This window comes from Pagrus major, chromosome 13 (genome assembly GCF_040436345.1).
Source record: "Pagrus major chromosome 13, Pma_NU_1.0".
Lineage (NCBI taxonomy): Eukaryota > Metazoa > Chordata > Actinopteri > Spariformes > Sparidae > Pagrus > Pagrus major.
Window position 1 is genome coordinate 26,952,036 of NC_133227.1, and position 22,797 is coordinate 26,974,832.

Below are 22,797 nucleotides of genomic sequence, written 5' to 3' on the forward strand. Positions count from 1 at the left end.
TCAGGGCCTTTAAGTCTGAACCGCTAATGACGATTTGGGCATTACAGGAAAACATTTTAATGGGAGGAAAACACTTGGGAACAGACTTGGCCCTGTGGTGTTGATCCTCTCATCCAACTCTCATCAACAGAGTAAAGAACCACATTTTCTTAAAATGTCCAACCAACCCTTTTAATAGTATTGGGTACAACTGGATCTTATTTTGTCTGGCATTGTATGAGGTAGGAATAAACCCTAGTAAGCTAACGAGGGCCAATCTTAAACTGCTCCCCCCAAGTTTGCCTAGTTATATTTAGGAGATGATACATGTTGGCGTTGCTCCAGGACCATCATTAAGCCCAATCATGTTTTTGCAAAGTCATGGGTTTGGAAAACGTTACATGGGAGAAGTTATCCTGTCTAATACTTGGTTGTGAAAGGATGTAATTCAAGCCAAAAAACATCTTTTCCTAAACCTAACCAAGTACTTGTGTTGCCGAAACCCAACCACACTAAAACAGAAAGAAAGTGATCAGTTTAACAATTTGTTCCACATGGGATGTGAGTCCTGTACTTGTGCAAAAAGCAACATTAATTATGATATTCTCAGTACGACACTAACATGAGGAGGATTCAGTGGCTTTCTAGTTAAAGCACAGTGTTCAAAATGTGCCAAGATGGCAATCTGACAGTCCACTGTGGGGTTATTGCTTCGGTGTGTGTGTGTGTGTGTGATATGAAGGAGGAGACAGGCCTCCACTCCAATTAGAAGCACGCTTACAGGAAACCAATTAGATGCTGAGCAGCCAAGGTCATTACAATTAATGCAAATTACCTGGCCCCTGCAAAGTGGAATGGCCTCTGTGGCCTCTCATCTTCACTCTGGGGGCTTTTCCACCACTGTTCCGGTCCGAGTACCAAATTTTGAACCTTTCTGAGCATTTTTACTAAAAGGGGGCGTGTCATATTCGACAGGTCATCGCTGAAGCATCCTTGGTTACAATGGTTTTGATCAAAACTGGTGGAAAAGCAGGCTGGTTCACTGGAAAGCATCAAACTTCCAAGAATCTCAAATTGAACAGGGTCAAGAACCAGCGCTAATTTGTGAAGACGATTAAATTAGGTGCACTTGGAATAATTCAAAACAACAAGCTCAGTTTTCCGACCACATTTTGTCCTTGACCTACATGGTAACTCGAGTCTTATTGGCTATAGACCAGCTGCATTTACATTACATTAAATAATTTGTCAAATTTTCATCAGTGTTTCACCATTTAACAGTGAAGGCCACACCACACACACACACACACACACACACACACACGTCAGTGAGGCTGAAGCACACGCTGCCGTTGCGTCTGCTGTGTATTAAATTACAAGTATCGTGGTTAAGTATTATCAGCATGTGGTTAAATTATCAAGATCTCTGACTGATATACTGTGTATGTGTGTAAATATGTAGTATTTTACTGTTGTAGCTGGTCAAGGTGGAGAGTTTATATATAGTTTAGTCCATCGGTACTCAACCTAGTGGATGGACCCCATCCAGAGGGTCAAAAGATACATCTGAGGGGTCATAAGCTGATTAATGGGGCAGAGAAGGCTGCTTTATGTTTAACAGACAGATATGAGAGAGGTTTTCTCATCAACGTATTTGCTGATAAGTGAATCAGTGAATTTTCCCAAAATGTTTCTATTCCTGTAAGTCCAAAAAACTTTTAATTGTACTTATCTGTTCACACTCTTTATTGTATTTTATGAGTGTGTGTGGTGAGATGGCAGTGAAGTATCTGAATCTTGAATCAGTCCAAAAAACTCACTATTATTCTATTATTCACTATTTTTCATACACTAGTTCATCTTAGATTTTGTTTCCTGTTTATTGTTAAGTCTTAAAAAATAAAAGAAAATAGTAAAAATAAAAAAATCCAGTCCATCACAAATTTTCATTTCCTTGTCTTGTACAAGTAACAATTTAAAACATCTTTAACATATTTAAGAAGAATGACAGAAAATGTTCCTTGATTAATGACTTAAAGGGCCGGTACTGTATATGCGTAGGATTTTGTGGCATCTAGCGGTAAGACTGCAGATTGCAACCAACTGAATACCCCTGTTCTCAATCCTCTGATGAATTGATAAATGATAAATTAATTTCTGTCAGACAACTAATAAATCGACTTATTGTTTCTAGCTGCGAGATCGCCATCATCTGTCCTCTGCAGAAAAAGGAGGCAGAGTTTTTAAGGGACCAGACGGCCGTTCCTAGAAGGCCAAGCCGGGCCAGACCCGGCCAGATGTGGCCCCTTCAGATAATTGGTCTCAGCTGATGGACAGAAGCAGCAGGCAGCCGAGCCAGCCCTCCCATTAGCGAACTCCCTGGATTCTGGCTCCTTAATCCGTTTTCAGCTTCACCTACTAATTCTGCACCGCCAGCAGTCCAGCCTGCACACACACACGAGAACCAGAGGGAGACAGAAAGACAAGGGAAGGAATGAGGAAGAAAGAAAGAAAGAGGCGGAGAGAGCGGGGAGGGAAGTTGAGGGGGGGATAAGAGGTTGCAGAGGAGGAGGAGGAGAGTAAAAGACAAACGTAGAGAGAAGAGTGGGAAGGAATAAAGTTGAGAATAGATGAGTGGGACGGGCCAGGTGGGGGATGCCTTTTTTCTCTTTTTTTGTGTGTGTAGACCTTGAGATGGAAAAATAATAATTCTCCTGAGCATAAATGTCTAGTGACCGACCGAGAGCGACACAAGAGGGGAGGAGAGAGATGGAGTGGGGGGGTTTCATCAGTGAGTGAGAGAAGAAGCCACGAGCAGGAGAGAGGCTTTCTGGGCTTCTTCCAAGCAGCTGCTGTGCGTGATAGCGGCCCATATTTCTCCTCTAGTGTGTGTGAATCGCAGTTTCACTCCCCGGCCATGTGGTGGATGTCGGCTGGCCGACCAGTAGTTGAAATCTGATACAGCCAAATAAAGATAACAAGGTCAGAGAAAGTCAATCTCGACCTCAGTCTGCTTTTGGAGTCTCTGGGGGAAGTGCACAGGCCGGCGTTCAGCATGTGGGATCCACTGCTGTGGGATTTCACTGCAGACGCAGCGCTGATAGTAATCACAGCGTGCGCTCGATGCCAAAAAGCAACCAGGAGCTTAACATTTGCAGAGACATTTGTATGGAATTTGTTATTTGATCAAATGCACCCCGTTTGTACATTTCCCACATGGTGCGGCAGCAACGACTGCACGACCGCTGACTGTTCTCATCTCTGTGAGCAGAAACATGCTGTTGTCTGTTTTGCTGATAAATGGCAGTTTCACGCTGTCTTCTTCCATTTAAAAGACAAGTTGTCAGGAGTCTTTTCTTTGTGAAAAGGGAAACACATTTCTCTGTGGGATATGAGGGATCATAGTAATGGCTGTCAGCAACAGAGAGGCTCCCTAATACAGACATCCATTACAAACCCTCAGCCTTTTGAGAAAAAAACACTGTTTTTAGCTTTGTGATGATGCATTTTTTTTAAATAGACCAAATTGTTTATGTAACAGAAGAAGAAGGAGAATTTCTTTCGCCCATAAAGACACAAAAATGTAGAACCGCAACATTTGGAGATAAATGATTGTTTACCCTTCGACTCTAACTGGAACCATAATTTACAAAATGAAAATCAAGCTGTGGTGAAGAATACTTGAAACTAGAGATTGAGACCATAAACTCATTATGAAACTGTTTTCTGAGGTAATAAATCAAGTTAGAAGTCATTTTTTCTCATAAGCTTACATACAATCTGACTTATTTTTGAAACCGGTGGAGTTTCCCCCCTGCTGGCCATTAGAAAGAAGGCAGGTTTTACGGCATTTCCGCATCGGCTCCATCCATATTTTGTCCAGTCAGTGGCCAAGTGGGTGTTTTAGGAGAACGATAGTACAGTATGAAAGTACAATAAGACCCCACTGCTGTCGATTAATTAAAAAAGTCAGGTAATTGGCTTCCTTTAAAAAATAAAATAAGCCAAGTTGAACCAGAATCTTCACTCAGCCACCCAAAGCTTTCTTTAGTGTGTTTTAAGCACACACACACACACACAGACACACACACAACACTTGGCTGTGAAGTCAGTTCGACTCAGCACGGTCACTAATCCCAAAATGACTGTCATGTGTCAGCTTTGTCAGAATTACTGCGGTACTGAGACTCAGTCTTGGCGGTAATTACATCATTTTCTTAGGACACATATAATTACAGTAATTCATGCTGTTGTACTTTGGCTTGCAACAGCAGGCAGTTATTGGCCAAATGCTCTTTTGACTGCAGGTTCCAATATTTTGTAATAAATCTTCAGCTCCCATGAATCAGAGTTTATCTCCAAGCAGCGCGGCGTAAATGCCGACTTACAGCAGTCAATATAAGAGTCATTAGGTTGACATTAGACTCACATTAAAGTATGATCACAAAAGATATCAAATATTTAACTGGGATATAAACAGCATTAGGGTCACATTGTTAAAGTACACAATCAATGAGTTACGGGAGGATGATGGAGGTAAAATAAGCAGCTACTGGGCCGGTTGAGACATTTGGCTGATCCTCCTCCCCAGGAAGATTTTCAGGAGAATGTTGGTGTCTTGTTCAGGGACTTTTTGTTGGAAACACTGAGAGTTACTGTGAGCGTCCTCGTCCAACCTGCTGTTAGCCTTTTAAAGACTTTTTCAGTCCACACGCTTACTTTGTTTTATATCTAAATATATGCCTGATTTGTCTGCGCGTCAGCTCAACTCACCACGGCAGGCCTGGTCCAAAAGAGAAAGCATCTCTTAGTTCATCTTAGTTCCTACCTCTTTAAAAACAGGTTACAAATATAAACTTTATTTATTTTTTCATTTTTAAAAAAAAAAAGACTCAGCTGGACACTGCAGATTTTAATGCTAATGTTACTCAACCTGGAAAAACTAAAGCATTTGTTGAGGACTATTTTAAGCTGTGGTTTAAAACACATCGAGAGTTGCAGTCTGTATTTCTGTTGGTGGGATTGTAAATGTGAAAGCGACTCAAATTAAACTACAGTGCAGGTGTTTCTGGTTGTGAAGGAGCATGTCGCCCAGCGGCTCTGTGGCACAGAGGAATAAGATATATTTTTGAAGTTGCAAGTACTACGAAAGGTTTCCTGTTGGCTGGTTGTTGTATTTGCACCATTGATTACATGTTGATGTGTCAAATCACAAGAACAAAACAAAGAAAATAAATAAAAACGATTCAGACTTGCTGACAAAATCACTCCAGAGGATGATGAGTAAAAAAGCTTTAAATAATATTGGCTGTTGAGTTTCAGCCATTTAGGCCTTCATCAGAACAAAGAACAAAATGGCCGCCTTTGGGCTCGTTCACATATAGGTTAGAAAAAAGTCACATGATTAGTTCAGACAGTTTAAGTCAAACAATAGACCTTGTTCAGCGTGCAGGTTGGATTAATGGTGTCATTTTTCCTCACCTGAGCAGCACTTCTTGTATTCTGCTTATTGACATAAAATAAACTGGTTTGCAGCTGTAGATTTATAAAATCGGTGGCTGAAATAAAAATGCTGAGTACTCGACTAATCGGAAATGTTCGGCGCTGCAGGTCCCACCCCAAATGTTACTGTATCTTTATAATGTTTGTACGCTGACACAAATTATTCCAACATCTAATCCGAGTGGACTACATCACCAGTGGAGAAGCTCATTATAAACACTCATGTAAATAAACACAAAATTATCTTTAACACACATTTTTTACAGCTTTGATCTCAAATGTACAAGAAGTTAAAGCGCCACACGTAAAGGCCCGTGTAACCACCAGCTCCAGAAAAAAACACCTTTAATCAAAAACAGACATGAACCCCACCCCCCCCCTTCTTCAAACATGGTAGAACCAGGAAGTATAAATAGATACAAGATCCTGGTCAGATCCTTTTGCCTGAGGACCAGACAGAAGATGAGTAACACAGGTAAGACAGCGCCTTGATACTACAAGCGTGTTGGCAGTACTTAATGGACTGGTTGTGGTACCAGGCCCTGAATCTGATGGTTTGTTTGTGTTGCACTGACTTTCATGGCTGCCAAGAACTGCTGACTCATGAAACCTCGTATGTCAGCATCAGCTTCAACAGAAAGAAGTGGACGAGATCCTCCATCAGCTGCTGTCTGCAATGAAGCAATCACAAGTGTTCTCACCCCACAACTGAGAAATGTGTTATAGAAACAGTTGCTTAAGTAATTACTGACTAAAATGTGCCAAAATAACACACAGCAGCTATTAGCATAGCACAAGACAAAGGCCCAATTCATTTTATTATAGGTCATGTGGCGTTTTGTTTTTGTTTTTCTCAAGCAAAACGCTCACCTCAGCAGAGTGGATACCTGCACTTGTGCTTACCGTGTGATATCAAGTGATTTTCACAACATCGTGACGGCTTCTGTGAAATTTAAGTTCGTGAAGGTGTGACTGTTTTGCCCTCACACGCCATGTAGGCAATACTCATCTTATCTTGTATGCGCTGTGTCTCTTTAGTCTGAGAGCATCGCATGTGTAACACACACTCTAAAAGTATGATTCCACTGAAATGAGACCTACTTTGTGGACGGGAGTAATGCTGAATTGAAAAAAAATGTCTCTTTTAGTGTAATGAAAGTTTTAACTGTGCTACTGGCAACGCATGACTGCTAATAAGGTTGGTCAGTGTAAATTCCTTGTTTTTCGAATGGAGTTTGGTGTGATACCCGTTGCATACAAAATAGAACACTGTTTTAGGGCTACAATCAGATCAGTGGGTACAAATAAAGAAATCAGGACACTATTTCTATGTCATGGGATTGAAATACAACCTCAGTGACAGTCAGTGATGAAATGTTACTAATTACATGTACTCAAATACTTAAGTAAAAGTTTGAGGTACTGAATTCACCAGGTACTTTACTTGAGTATTTCCATTTTCTGCTATGTCATACTTCCACTCCTTCATTTGAACCTTCAAGCCAGAATTGGTCCATGTTGTGTCACTAACCTGTGGCAGTCTGGCTGAACTGCGGTCAGTTTCGCACCACAGTGGCACACTGCATGAGACAGAAAGCCAAACAGTGATTCACTGGTGTGTGTGCTGTGGAAACACCTCCACTCAGTGAAAACTGAAGTAAAAAAAAAGGGCTACGACAACCCCGAAGTCAGTTTGACACAATAAACAAAAGCAAAAACGTGCAACATCTTGAGTTACTGTTTGTGATGTTTGTGAGTTTCATGGCAACCGTAATCCAAAAGCAATCAGATGTGAGCAGCAATTCAGGATTCAGCTTGTTGTTTTGAAGCTAGAAGGCATTTTTTGTTCTCAGCAACATTTGAAAACCCCACACGTGGTTTTGAAAGAGATGGTTTTGTCCTCCAGTAAAACATTGTGCAGCTGTAAAGCACCATATAGCAAGTTTAACAACATTTACTACACATCATTCATATTTTAAATCACTGTCAGCCATTTTCTTCTCAAAGGTTTTTGGACTGGATGCATTTTTCCTCCACTCTGAGCAGCAATTACTTTTGATTGATTTTAGTATGATGAAATCAACCTGCAGAGATTGTTATCACATTTGAAATGTGTCTTTAAATAAGTCATCTATCATAGTGTGTGTGTCTGATTTTATTGATTCATTGGAAGGTCAAAACATTACAAAGCGATAAACTTTGCTGATAACAGAAGCAGACAAGATCTTCATTGTGATGGATCTCGTGCAGCCCAGCCACTAGAGAAAGGCGGCTTTTTTGTACGTTCCTGCAAACAATGGATACATTAAATTAAAACGTTCAGATTACATGTATATGAGCAGACTTTTGTAACAGAAGGTGGTGGTGGTGTTGCACCGAGGTAAGATGGTTGCCAAGTGAGAGACAACTCTTTGAGATCACTTCAACTGGGGACAGGTCAGGACTGTTTTTTAACAAGATGTCGGGATTACTTGCAGCCCTATTTATTGCAGGCCAGGTGTTTTTTGTGCCTAAACCTAACCAGATCTTAATCCCAGAATTACATAAAGTTTCAACGTATTTGTATGATATGAAAGGCACGAAAGTATCATATCTGCGGTGTGCGTAAATGTACAATGTCAATATTTATTCTGGCGATGGCCTTGGCTCATTCCCTGGCCCTTGTAATTTGATTTACGAGCCATATACAGTGTTGTAAAAAGTACAAGAGAAAAAAAAAAAAGGAAAGGAAAAGTACAACCCAAAATGAAAATTCAGTCGTTATTTACTCACAGCCGCGTGAAGTTTCACAGCAGAACAGTGTTGCAGCATTCTCCTAAACAACTTAAGAAGATGGGGAGCTGTTTTAAAATGGCTCCATTTAACTCATCCGGCATGTCGAACATAACCCACGTTTCTGGAAGCCCTGAGATAACAAAATTGATCTAAAAAGACGCTATTTACACCGTAAACTCACAGTTGAGCTTGTCAGATGGGTAACCTGCTAACACTTTTAGCTTAGCGGCTACAGATTGGCCTAATTGGCCATGCCCATCATCAGATCCGATATTCAGAACTTTATTGATGATCATAATTGTCTTTCTTTTTTATCTGATCGCTGAGAAAATAATCAATTTAAAAATGTGCTGCTCTGATGCAGCATGCAACTGCAAAATAATAGTAACTAAAGCTATTAAACAAGTTAAAAGTACAATATTTTCCTCCAAAATGTAGCGGAGTGGAAGTTTAACGTAGCAGAAAACAGAAATACTATACGTTTACTTACTTTTCATTGCTGACCAAATGAAAATTAATGCAAAAATAACGGCTTCCTGTAAGACTGGCAGCTCATTACGCTCAAAACCTTTGGCATGGCCGTAGACGATGGTCAGCCACGATGTAAAGTACTGTGCCGGCTGCTGTCTTGTTGTTGAGGTGCAGCAGCTGCCTTAAAAAAACGCCCAGAGAGATAAAAATCACTCATTAAGAGAGATGAAGGCTGCTGCTGCCATGTCCTAATAGACCCCTGCTGCTATTGTTTGATTACAGGGTCAGTATTGTTATATTACAGAGTCTAGGCAGTGCTTCTGAATAAACTACAGGTTTGGATGTAAACAGGCACTCGGTGTGTTTACAGGATGCAGCAGCTGCCGTGCAGGTTTCAGGATCAGAGGAGCTGCTGCAGGGACCCGGGGTGGCAGCAGCAGGAAACTAACAGAAGCGGAGCAGCATTTTGTTCATAGCTGAGGGAAGGCCTCGGTTTTGGCAGCGCTTGTTTTGTAATTGGGGTACACCAGATGGGCGGGGTTGAAGAGATTATTGAGATGTCTGTCGAGGAAGATTGTAAGTTTCCGCCTGTTTAATTCATGGTGGCTTTTTTCTTTACTAAATTCTGTCAAACGCTGACATGAAATATAATTGCGGCTAATTGCTGTGCCACCACGACGAGGACATCTTTCTTTTCATGAACGGAGGGTGCTGCCTTTTTTGTGCACCCATTAAACATCTGCGAACACTATTTTACTCTGGTGTCTTGGTTTCTTTACTCCGTGTCCTTTATAGCCCACTGCCTCTCGGTGGCATGGCCGTGTTCACCGTTCAGGGGACCCTGGGGCAAAAAAACAAGCTGTTGGGCCCCTGTTGAACACCCTCACAGCAGCTTCATTATCGACCACAGGCGGGTAACACCAGGTTTTTGCGAGTCAGTCTGCCGTTGATCCTCAACGTTAAACTTGTTTATATTTTTTAATTATCATGAAGATTTTATACTGTACTGCAACTGCCACATATCATTATCTTTATTTAAAGAATAAGACATAATATTGCACCATAGCCTTCGTTGGTGGTCCCACGACACAGTGCACTTTCAGGTCTCTGGGGCAGTTGCCTGCTGGTAAAATTCAGACTTTACCTCAGTGGAGTATTGTTATTTAGATAATCTGAATAAAATAACTAAATGAATGTAGTTAATGTAGTTAAGTTTTAAAATGCCAGTGAATCTTTTTTTTTTATTCACACTGCAGTTAATTTGCAGTGATTGTTAGAAGTGAGGATGCTGTGACCTGAAGTTAAGGGGCTACAACTTACTAAGTTATTTCCACTCATGATCAATCTCCTGATTATTTCCTTAATTAATTGATTAGCTGATTTGATGAAAACATCTTGACATTTGAGAAAATATTTGTCCTCTCTTCCTTTAAGATGACTCCTTTCTCGTCCAACACCTCATCTTTTGTCCTGGTGTGTTTCTAATGTGTTTACACTCTGTATCAATGAGTGTGTCTCCTGTGAAATATCACACACACACACACACACACACACACACACACACACACACACACACACACACACACACTTCATAATATGTTCAATAAAGAGAAATAATCCTGTAACACTACTTCTTTTACGCATTTGAGTCTCTCCCTTCGTCGTGCCTCTGATATTTCAGGAGAAGTGGGGACTTCCTTACCCGAGAAACACTAGTTCAAATATTTACCATGTATAAAGCGTCGTGTTGAACTTTGCCCTCCAGGTTCATGCGCGTTCACGCTCCTCATTTAAAACTGGAATCAGGTATTATGGGTAACTTTTACGACCGCGTGCGCGCTTTGTTTTTTTTTTGTTACCAATCACCACGAGCCTCTGGTGCGCGTCCTCCTCTCGTCAGACTTTTTTTTTTCTCCCCCAAAATCAAAAGCGGGTAGATGCAATTAGAGGCGATGCGCGTGCCCGCGCCGAGTGAACTGTGCTGCCCCTCCGTGCACGCGGGCGCGCCCAAGGAAAGAATTCTGAGGCCGCGCGCGCTGCTGGTGTGACTGTTGCGACTTGTTATGAATGGTGAAGCTCAGAGAGAGAAACAGTGTCTGTAGGAGCGATATGTGAATATATATGATGATAAAATCACATGAAGTTTAACATTAACTCACTTTAAACGTCACAGACTCTCCACATGTGGATGGTAAAATTTTAATAGAGCCACTACAGGAGATAAACTCACCAACAAAGCACCCGAATATCCAGAAACTGACTTCTGAGTGTGGCAAAATATATAAGGGATAATAAAGAGCTACTATAGGAGATAGGTTTTCCGAAAAGGCATCTAATGTTTAACATAAACTCACCTTATGTGTCTCAAACTCACTATGGTCAGTATTAAAATTAACGTTATAGAGCCCCGACAGGAGATAAATTCACCAACAAAGCACCCAAATGTCCAGAAACAGACTTTTAAGTGTGGTCAAATGTAAAGGGGATAATAAAGAGCTACTATAGGAGATATATTTTCCAAAAAAAGCCATCCAGATTTTAACATAAACTCACCTTATGTGTCACAAACTCACTATGGTCAGTATTATAATAATGTTACAGAGGAGATACTTTCAGCAAGAAAGCTCCCGAATGCCAGAAACTGACTTCTGGGACATTTATAATATTTAAGGGATATTAAAGAAGCTACTATGGGAGATTGGTTTTCCAAAAAAAGGCATCCAAAGTAACATAAACTCACTTTTTAGACCATCATATATACTACAAGTAAAGATGAAACATCATTGGAATATTATTGAGAGACTCCAAGAGGATGATTGCAAAAAAAAAGCCACTATGAGGTCAACAAAACACACGAGTGCCAGAAACACACTAGTGAAATGTTAAAGGAACATTATTGACACACTATAGGAGATTTATTTTTCAAAAAGGGACGTAAAAGTCAACAAACTCGTGTCACACTCACTATTAAAGTGAATATTATAGTAATATTATAGGAAATAAATCCACCAAAAAGCCTCCGAGAGCCAAGATAAACTCATGTTTGAGTGTCGGATGCACTCGATGTTATGCTACGAGAATGTTGTAGTCACTATAGGAGACATTTTTTAAAAAGGCAACTTAAAGTCAACCTTATGTGTAACAGACTCACTACTGTCAGTGTTACAGTAACATTATCGAGCCCCTACAGGAGATCAGTTCCCTCTCAGAGCTCCAAAAATGTCCAGAAACTGACTTCTGAGTGTCAGAAACAAATATTAAAGGGATATTATCGAGCTGCTGCAGGAGATTGGTTTTCCAAAAAAAGGCGCCCAGAGTTCAGCTCACTTTTGAGTATCACACACACTACAAGTCAGGATGATTTGTTGAAAAAGCCACCAGAAGATGAAGAAAACCAATGAAAGGGTGAATTATTAAAGGAATATCATAGACACGATATGTTATAGGAAATAAATTCATGAGAGAAGAACCTGAGGGCCAAGATAAACTCACTTAGTATCAGACATGTGAATGTTTTGCTGAAATACTTCGGGGATATTAGAGTCACTGTAGGGACGTTTTCCAAAAAGGCACCTGAAGATCAACACAGACTGATTACAGACACACCAAATAAAGATAAAACCAGTACCATGTATCTAAGTACATTTACTCAAGTATTTTCTGCTACTTCGTGCTTCCACTCTGCTACATTTTAAAGCCAAATATTGCACTAATTGTACTCCACTACATATATTTGATAAGTTACATGCTGCATGGGAGCAAAAGCAGCACCTATTAAATTATTTTATCGACAATCAGACAAAAGAACATTTAATATCAGATACTTTGAGACTTTTACTCGAGTACTTTTCATCTGGGTGACTTTCACTTTTACCAAAGTAATACATTAACTTTTGAATACTTGAGTAAAAGCAAAGAATATTGTAGAGGAACTAGAATAATAACCTAAAAGCCACCATGAGTTCAAGATAAACTCACTTTCGAGAGTCAGGTTACGATTTTAAAAAAGGAAAAGGGCCTAGGATTATGATGGAGCTGCTGTCGAAGATATATTTTCCCAAAAAGACACCGTAATGTCAACATACAACCTCAGTTAAGATAAAATATTACAGAGCTAATATAGGATCATTATCATCAGTGAGGTACCATGAACAAGAGCAACATAACGTCAAAACAAACACTCTCATTATGACGGTGAAATACGAGAACGCCACCATAATCTCAAAAACACATTTGAGTGCCAGACACTGAAATATTGAGGAATATTATAGACACACTATAGAAGATTAATTTTTCAAAAAGGGACGTAAAAGTCAACAAACTCGTGTCAGACTCGCTATTAAAGTAAAATATTGTAGCAGTTCACTTAAAAAGGCGTCCGAGGGCACTACGCTGATTTACGAAGGGGATATTATAGCCACCGTAGGGGATATTTTCCATAAATGCACCTTAAGGTCAGAATAACTCTAAATAAAGATGAAGCATATTGTTGGAATATTATAGAGCGACTAATGATAATGAAAAAGCCACCTTGAGTTCAAGATATTTTGGGATTTTGGGATTCAGACATGCTGAATGTTGTGGTGAAATACTTTGGGAATATTATAGTCACTGTTGGAGACGTCAACATAACTCACTTTTGACTGCAGGCAGGCAACAAATCAACACAAGACGTATAACTGGAATATTCTAGGGGGACGACAGAATAATAATTTCTTGCATTTACACATGACCTTCGAATAGGTCAATGTTTGGGCTCTAATTACCAAAAAGCCACCACGAGTTCAAGATAAACTCACTTTTGAGAGTCAGACATGCTTCAGGTTACAGTAAAGAAGTAAAGGATTATTATAAAGTCTTTAGAAGATACATTCTCCAAAAAAGACACCCCAAAGTCAACATACAACCTCAGTTAAATATTACAGAGCTTTAGGAGAATTATTACCAATAAGCAACCAGGAGGTCACGATTTAATAAATAATGGCTATATTAGTGCAAAACTCGACATTGTGCCTTTAAACACTGGTTTAGCTGACAGTTTGCTGACTTGTGTTTGCTGAACAACTCCTGTGATCATTTTCTTGGAGCTGTTTTAGGAGCTGTAGTGACCCAACACCCTCCCTCCCTCCTCAGAGCCCTATCAGTCAAAGCACACAATCATTACCGTCACATTTGTGCAGCGGCGCTAATATCAGTCTAACTGTCAGTAATATAGATATGAGGTGTCAGAACACGAGATACGGTATTGATTGAATTCATATCGTTTGCGCTCGGACAAACGTGCGTCTGGGTTTGTCGCCAAAGGAAGGAAAGAAAAGACGCAGTTGTGGAGGAGCTGGTTTGGCGCATTTTGGAGAGTCGAGACTGTTTCAGAGGTTGTTTTTTACATTTCTGCTGCTCAAAAGAAAAACGACTTATAAGATCCTTTTTAAATCCTTAAATTAGTGTAAAAATAGACGATTGGGATATGATAATGTGAGGCAGCAGGTAGGGTGAAGGAAAAGGTGAGTGCGCACGCCAAAACCTCAGCATGAGTGCAGATTTAATCCGGTGGGATGAGAACAAATAATCAAAAATCTATTCGTGCATGTCGCCTGTTTTTCAAAATAAAACACACGAGAGGAGCATGTGGGACTATTTTCTGCACTGAGCGGTGAAACATGGTTATTATTATTATTATTATTATTATTATTATTATTATTTTTATCATCACACGCGTCAAATAACAATGCCCCCATACTATCAGGTAAGGCTTTTCACACTGATCCTTTTAATTCCTTGACATTTATTTATTAAGGTCTGGAAGTTTTCAAGAAACTCTTTTTGGATTCCTGTCTTCTCACAGAGAAAAGGTTGTTTTTTTATGTGCAGTATAAAAGCTTCAAAATGAACAGAAAAGACAAAATAAAACGTCATGTTTTAAAGCCCAGATAAATCCCATTAATCCTTTCAAAAATCTTCATATACCTCAGATAATCCCTTTATTAAACTGAGCGGATCAATACGCTGCCGATGTGCTCCTCTCGAGACAAATCACTCCGCTAAACAAAAAGACTCCTCTGAAAACATCCTTGAAATAAACCTCTTTTTCCTGGAGTTTTATTCAAACAAACATGTTACCATAAACACAAGAGTGACTCTGAATCACCTTTTTTTCCTTTTTTTTTTGTTGTTGTATACAGTTTAGGCTAATGAACTTCTGCAAAGTCTTACATGATCGTACAAAACACGTTGCACACCAAGTTAAACATGCGGGATTTTTTTTTTTAATCGGTTTCCAAACAAAAAAAATGAGAGAAAAAAAACATTTTAAAGTCACAGGAGTCAGACTGGTGGTGTCCTGCATAGTAAATAGAAAGCACACAGAAGCAGTATAAAATATGTACAATAAAAGCTAGATTTCTTTTTTTTTCTTTCTTTTTTTCTTCTTGTTGAGTCTGGAATATGCTCGACACTTTTTTTTAATTTTTTAATCTCGCAAAATCCTGTTGGGTGTCCAAAAGCAAAAGCAAAGCAAGCGCGCACACACAAGAAAAAAAAAAAAAAAGCAAATCCCACCGTCTGTTTTATATGTTAGGCCTGTATATATTTACATTTATATATGTACAATGCAGCAATGTAACACATCTTCATCATTACAAAAAAAAAAAAAAAACCCTGGACATTTCGATTGCTGTGCAAGTTCATTGGTAAACACATTTAAACCCGCATAATCCATTTTTTTCTCTTTTTGAAAAATGACCGCAACTAATCCAGTTTAGTTGTCTTTGATTTCTTTTTTTTTTTCCCCATCCGCAGGTAGCCTCTAAGCTCTCGCACCATGTCCGTTTATCACACACATATATACATATACATATATATATATGTATGTATTTATATTTGTAACACTCAGCAAAAAATCAGCTGTTGTACTGACACGCGTTCAGGCTCGAGCCGGGGCTCTGCAGGCCGCTGTATCCAAACGTCGGGTGCTGCTTGGATTTGAGTCTGAGGGTGGCCAGGCTGGAGTTGCAAGTGTCCCGGTAAACGCTGTACGGAGAGCCGGGAGGCCCGTACGGACACGCGGACGACGACATGGCCGAGTTGATCCCGGACGTGCCGATCCCGTTCAGGTTGCTGATGTTGTTGAGGCCCGGGGTGGGCATGCCCGGCACGGCCGAGTGGCCCATCCCGGAGGCCATGGTCATGGAGGAGATGGAGTTGGGCGCCGAGAACATGGACTGCGAGGTGAGGGGGCTCATGGAGTTGAAGAAGGTGAAGTTCTTGGTGGACAGCGGCGCCGGGGTGAGGCCCTTGTTGGTCCAGTTGTTGTAGGTGTACGCCGGGTACATGTCGTCGTAGGGCTGCATGAGGCCGCTGAACTGCGGCAGGTAGCTGTTCTTGCACAGGTCCATCTGCTGGTTCCGCTCCCGCTTCCTCCACTTGGCCCGGCGGTTTTTGAACCACACCTGGAGGAGACACACGGTTAGTAGGCATGGGTGCGGGAACTAGAGGTGCTGAGGGGGGCGGCAGCACCCCGCAAAACGAGGCTATGACATAAGCCGAATTTACAAGAAGGCCCAAATAATTAAGAATTTGTCAGAAACAACGTTTCACAATGTTTATAAAGTGTCTCTTAAGTCAACAACTCACAAAATTGAGCGATTTTCAAAGGGAGTCTGGGGAATTTCTCTCCATCTGTAGCCTAGTTGATGTGACTGTTTTGACCTATAATTCTGGTGTTCAAGTTTGCCGTCTGCTGTAGAGCAAAATGTTCTCCAATCGTTGTAAATTATTGTTATAATAATATCAATAAGCTACATTTTATCCTGGAAATTCAGAATAATACAAAAAACATTAATGTGCACCAGCTACATGAACACAAGGTGAGGAGCAGAGTCACCTGAAATAGTTAAAAATGTGAATTCTCCTGATTTTTATTTTTTATTTAGTCATATTTAAACACTTCCATGTCTTGTAGTCCAACATCTCCACTGTGCTGCTCCTAAATAACAGACCTGCCTCTTCATTAAAATTAAAATATTCTAATATTCTCCTAAAGGGCATCACTGCTGCAACAAAGAGGCTGACTTCACATTAAAAACTTCACAAACAGTGAAAAAGAGGAAATTCCCACACACACTTTTCACCTCTGCATTGATGTATGTATTAAAAATAGGTTTCAGTCACTAAAAAGACCAAAGTGTTTGGGACTGAAGAGCTCTGATTTAAATAAATAAATAAAATAAAATAAAAGATTAACATGTGATTTTAGTTAATGTAATGAGAGGGTCGTTTGAAGCCAGAGAACATAATTAAAGCAGGAGGAAAAAATGCATTTCTTTTAATCACATTTATTAGTTAAAATTCTTGCTGCAAGCGATTTATTTAACATATTTTTAACTAATCGTGCTTTTAAAAAGTGGCGGGGACAAATATATAAATAGAATATTTTAATAAAATAAATCTATAAATACACAAGCGCGGGAATTTACTCTTTAATTAGTTTTTTGTGGGATTTGATTTCCTTCAGTCACAAAAGCTGAATGATTAACACACATATTGATATAATTAACATGGAGGCATCACTGTGCTGGAGCTGACACACAAATTAAACAGTTTGATGTATTATCATTTATAATTATTACTGAGTTTTGGATCCTCGCGTCCTGTAAATATTTATTTTGTTACATGTTGTATTATTTGTTTGCTTTTTCAGTTCATCTGGAGACGAAGGCTCATAAAAAGTGGCACGATGACGAACACAGGCAGTAAAAAACATCCAGATCTCCTTTAACAAAGTCGCCCCTTTGTCCTAAAATCTAATAAATGATAGTTTGCGGTGGCAGAACAATATTTTGTGCACTTTCTGTGCAGGTGTTTGTGAAAACCTCCTCGAGCTTGATTCAGGCCACAAACTTAAAAACAAGCATCTAAATGAAAGATCTCTGAATGCTTTTCTCTTCCATCTGGTGTAATTTCCTCATTTACTCTAAAAACCCTGCAACGAAATCCAAAAATGTGAAGCTTGCAGTCCCACATCGACTGACAGTTCTCTAATACAACATCTGTGTAATGTTCTCGGATGTCTTATGATTTGTTTACAACAGTCTGTAAACAAAGGCCGAGGCTGCACTTTCATTTCTGATCATTTGAGACACACACACACACACACACACACACACACACACACACACACACACACACACACACACACACACACACACACACACACACACACACACTCGTGGTCCAGCTCTTCAGTTCGCCTCTGTTAATTCGTACATTTATACGTAATCACAGAAATCAGCTTGTTCCGTTTTCTAAATAAAGAAAATGACACCTTTTTGTCCCACAATGCATTTGTGTGTTTTTCCTTTTTTTTGTCTCCGCGGTGAAAACACCAAACTGCACCTGGTCGTAATCGTCTTTTCCTAATAAAATCCCACTGCAACGCAAACTTAAGCTAAAGGAGCAGCTGCTGCAGCTTTAAGACGTGGTGCTCTGATAACTTTAAACTTCAAATTCATCCAGTAAAATTCCTCTTGAATCATAAAAAGTGAACACAACTGCGGAGGGTGAAACCCAGACTGCTGCTGTGTGTTTGCGCATGTTTATAACGGGCGTTTTATTCATTTATTTCCAGTTGTGTTTATTGAAGCGTTGAATGAGCTCTAATATTACATAATCACACCAGCTATTGTTGTGACAGTTTATCTTTTCGTATTAAATATTCAGCGTGAGAAATGTCGTCCCTGAAATACCTTTATTTTGAAAATTCCGCAATTAAAATATTCACGAATCGTGTGAATTTTATTGTTTTTTAAAAAAGTAGTTGGAGTGACATGGAGCCAATGATGTGTTTGTAGTAACTGAACTAATATATTTAATTTAATTGTTATTTCTTCATGTTTAGAGATTAAATTAAACTTATATCTGCGTTGGATGCGGCTAAATTGAGCGTGTGTGTGTGTGTGTGTGTGTGTGTGTGCGTGTGTGCGTGTGTGTGTGTGTGTGTGTGTGTGTGTGTGTGTGTGTGTGTGTGTCACACTTCCCAAAATAAAACCAACGCGTATGCAGCATGGATCAAACACGCGCGCGGCGGGATGACTGTAAATGAATCAGAAACCCTCTGGAGATCCTCACGCCTGATCGAGACCTGACAAAATATCCGTCCGTCGGCACTCTGCGAGTCCATTTTTAATTCATAGTAGAAACAGTTTACAAGTGGCTTCATCGGACCGGGCCCCGCGGAGGCTATTTATAGCCGCACAGAGAGCAGGGTGCTGCGGACAAATTGTCCACAAAGACGTGAGCGATGTGACAGAGAGCTGCGGAGGAAACACACCGGCTGCGCTCTTCAGCAGCAGCGCCGCGGCTCGTGTGAGGCTGCAGCGAAAACACACATAAACCTCCATGTTAACACGCAAAAAGACCTCATTAGAGCTGAAGGTAACACAGCCAGGCCCACAAATATCACTCCATCTCATTATCTGTCAAGCGTGATTGAACGCTTGTGACCTCAGAAGGTCAAGTCCAAACACTTTAAAATGTCAAAACATTTAATTAAACGCTCCGGTGCCGGATCAGAAGCATTCACGCCTTTCTGTGCGCTCTTTTATTATTTTTTTTAATTCCGCCGAAATAAAAGGCTGCACTGTTTTAAAAATCTCCCTCCTTGGCTCCAGAAAAAAAAAGATCCAGGACTCTAAACTTGGTCTGAGAATTTTTTACTTCTTTCCCTTCACTTTAAATAGCTCTGTGCATTTTTTTTATGCAATTTGAGATGGTGGATTTTCGCAGGGACGGGCTGCCAGGCGCCAGTCGCTCCAAATGAAAACCAAATGCAATTGTTTTGTGTTTTACGCACATTTCTCGCATTTTTTTTTCCAGAGAAAGAAGCAGCCCGCACGAATACCTGTGTAAAAACATATTTTTTTCCTGTCTTAACTTATCGTGTCAGCTATTTTTGAATTTAAATGGACACTATTATTATAAGAATCATAAGAATTCAAGTCTTTTGCGATTAAAGTTGGTTAAATAAAAACAGTTGAATTATAATTTCCCCCTCATGCTGTTAAATAAATATAATCACGCTGTTCTTCGCACAGCTCCAAGGTGGATCTGGCGGCATGACCCGTCTCCTCCACGGGGACAAATGAGGGTCCAGACTGGTGGTGATGTCATCAAAAGACAAATCCCCCATTGGCTCCATTAGCAGCCCGGATACACCCTTAAAAAAGGATGTCATTCCCAACACATCCAAATAGTTAAACACAGCTTTTCATTTCTGCTAAACTTTCAACATGAAATATGTGAACAGGGACGTGTTTTCAGTGCTGCGTGTGTCACAAATGCGCGCACGCGTATCCATCATGGAAGAGTTAGTTTTTGGATGCACCGGAGTTGACAGTCACGCATGAGTGCAACTGAATATCTGTTAACGCTACAGTTTTGAAAAATCTCCCAGTTTTTTTGTCAACGGAGTGTCTCTGAATTATTTCACACATTTATAGCTTTTTACTGACCGAGTTGTTTCAAGTCACTAAAGTTATTGACGTTAAAAGGTTTGGGTTCTCACTCGTTCCTTCCGTACGAACCTTTCGACTCTGTGTTGACATCCTCAGTGAGGGATGTTTTTCTACAATTTCTTATTGAATTTCTATATTAAAACAGCTCGGCTCAGGCGAAACATCGGTGGCATTAAAATGTTTGTGGGAACATGAAGTTCTCATTTTATTTCAGCGCACCGATCAAACAGTGTGACTCTGAAATCAAGCAGAATTCAGGATTGTTTGTAGTTTTATTTTTGTGTTAAAATTGCTTAATGTTCTGTTAATTTTCTTATTTATTTTGTGGAATTTAAGTAAGTAGTGTGTTATTGATTGTGTTCACTTTTTAGGTATTTCATTTGCCCAATAATGCTCACATTAATTTGCCAAATCGTCTTTACGCACACATTACGCACGGCCGGCGGCCCGCCTGCTTAATTCTTACCCGAACTCTGGCCTCGGTCAGGTTGGTCCACACCGCGATTTCCTCCCTGGTGCTCATATCCGGGTAGCGGTTCCTTTGGAAAGTGGCTTCCAGCTCCTGCAGCTGCTGGCTGGTGAAGTGAGTCCGCTGCCGCCGCTGCTTCTTCTTCTTGGGATCGTCCGCGTTGCCGTCATCGCTCCTGTGTTCAGCGCTCCTCTCCTTTTCTGTGTATCACAAATCGGGGAGAAAATTACTGTGTGTTACAACTCTGGTTTACTTTGAATAGCATGCAGATAAAAGGACATTTTTTTCTGCATTGAAGAAGTAATTATTTGCACCTTAAATGTCAAACGATTCAGGCTGAGATTATGTGCAACAACGTGCGTAAAAAAAACCCTAAAACTTTAGGTCAGCTATAATAGAAACGAACCGTCCTCGTGAAATAAGCAAAGTCAAAGCTGTAAATAAATTATACACAAAGATGTCTGGGGGGAAAAATAAGCCTTGGACAGAATACAGCCAAATATTTACAAACATGTCTGTGAGTTTTGTATCGATTCCCTCAAACATGTCCCTCACTTTACACTTATAGATCAACATTACACTTTCTTTACGACGAGGACTGACCGCTCTTATCTCTCCACCGCTATCTTGTATTCGTGTCCCAACCAGATTGCCTCATTAAACTGAAGGGTCAACACGTGCAAAGGTTAATCACGAAAAGGGATTTGTCTCTTGAATGTTTGCCAAAAATGGAGGAAAAAAAGAAGCAACTTCAAACTTACAGCAACACCATCATTTTTTATTTAAGGCTAATAAATAATTTCAACAAAGGCAACGAGAAACAATTGTCATGCTCTCATACTGCTATTACTTCCTTATGTGGACTAAGAGAAGAGAAGAGACAGCTTTGGATTTTCTTTTTTTCTTTTCTTTTTTTTTTTAAAATGCGGCGAGGCTGAAGAACAAAAAGCTTCTCTGAGAATTGTTAATACAGACCTTCTGGCTTTTAGTTTAGATTGGAGGACGGGCCCAGTATTTATAGTTTGTTTTAATGCATTTACTGACAGCAGGCCAGGCTGTTCTGCACATTTTTCCCTGACAGACCTCGGGATCCTGCCAAGTGTTTGGTTCGGCCAGCGCAATAAACAAGAAATGGGGTGTAACTGCACCAAAAACTGCACTATTTCCCCCTCTTATTCCTGCGCATTAAACTGGAAAGCAGAAAAAGACGCCAAAGTAACATTTTACAGCACATGAGTTTTGTGTATTTTATCCACGTGCATGTTGCCCTGTCACACACGGAAATAAATCGCCATTGCAGTGAGGAAAAAAGCAAACACTGGGACATGAATGTAACCAAAATTATTGTCTCTTTTCCCGCAGCGTTTAACTGCCGGGATGCCTCTGTGACAGCCCGTCGTAAACGTGCTCGTAGAGACGTAAAAATAAACTGTTAGAAGAAGGAATCGAGTTGCTAAAAGCACTCTGACGGTGTACCTGCCAACTCTGTGTCTGAAGACTCGCTGCTTGAGTTCTCTAAAGTTTCTCGACTGCTGTTCGAAGTTCTCGGTAAATGAAACGCGGGGGCCACGTCGCGGGCCGGCGGTGCTCTCACTGCCTCTGTGATTCTGTCCAAATTCATCCCACCTTTGAAGAGAAGGATGCGTACAAGAGAGGAAACGTTGGGGTGAATCCTGGGGGAGTGCGTAAAAGCTTCCCTCAACAGCCAAAAATCCACCCGCTGCCAGACACACACCACGACATGAGAGGATGAAGCACACAGGGAGAATTTCCAACCAGAGTTTTTGTTCTTCCACGCAGAAAAAAAGAAGAAAAGAAATAATCACTCAGCACCCTTTCCCTCCGCTACAGCAGTGACAGCCCAGTGCGCTCTCCTTTCTCTCCGCTGCAGGGAAAAGCTTCTGGCCGCTGTGACCGAGAGTAAGCTCCGGCTCTCCAACCCACACAGGAGACACACCCATTTGTTGCGTTTAACCTCCCTAAAATGAGCGAGTCCCACCCACTGTGCCTGCCCGCTGCAAGAAAAAAAAGATACCCACCCGAACAAGATATGTATCTGACGTCAAGATAAAACAAGTGAGAAAGCCGCCG

General features: G+C 40.5%; 1 protein-coding gene across 2 annotated transcripts; it reads right to left on the minus strand.

Moving 5' to 3' along the window:
- Nucleotides 1-14,841: 14,841 nt before the first annotated feature.
- On the minus strand, nt 14,842-22,598 carry pitx1 (paired-like homeodomain 1). Of its 2 annotated transcripts, XM_073479727.1 has the most exons (4): nt 22,442-22,598; nt 22,183-22,332; nt 20,704-20,906; nt 14,842-16,175 (listed from the first exon to the last, which is right to left on the minus strand). In XM_073479727.1, the coding sequence occupies exons 2-4, from the start codon at nt 22,325-22,327 to the stop codon at nt 15,627-15,629; spliced, it is 897 nt and encodes a 298-aa protein (XP_073335828.1). In that variant the 5' UTR covers nt 22,328-22,332; nt 22,442-22,598; the 3' UTR covers nt 14,842-15,626. The 2 variants fall into 2 exon arrangements, with proteins under 2 accessions (XP_073335828.1, XP_073335827.1); XM_073479726.1 differs by lacking the exon at nt 22,442-22,598 and having other exon boundaries at nt 22,183-22,419.
- Between the last annotated feature and the right edge of the window lie 199 nt (nt 22,599-22,797).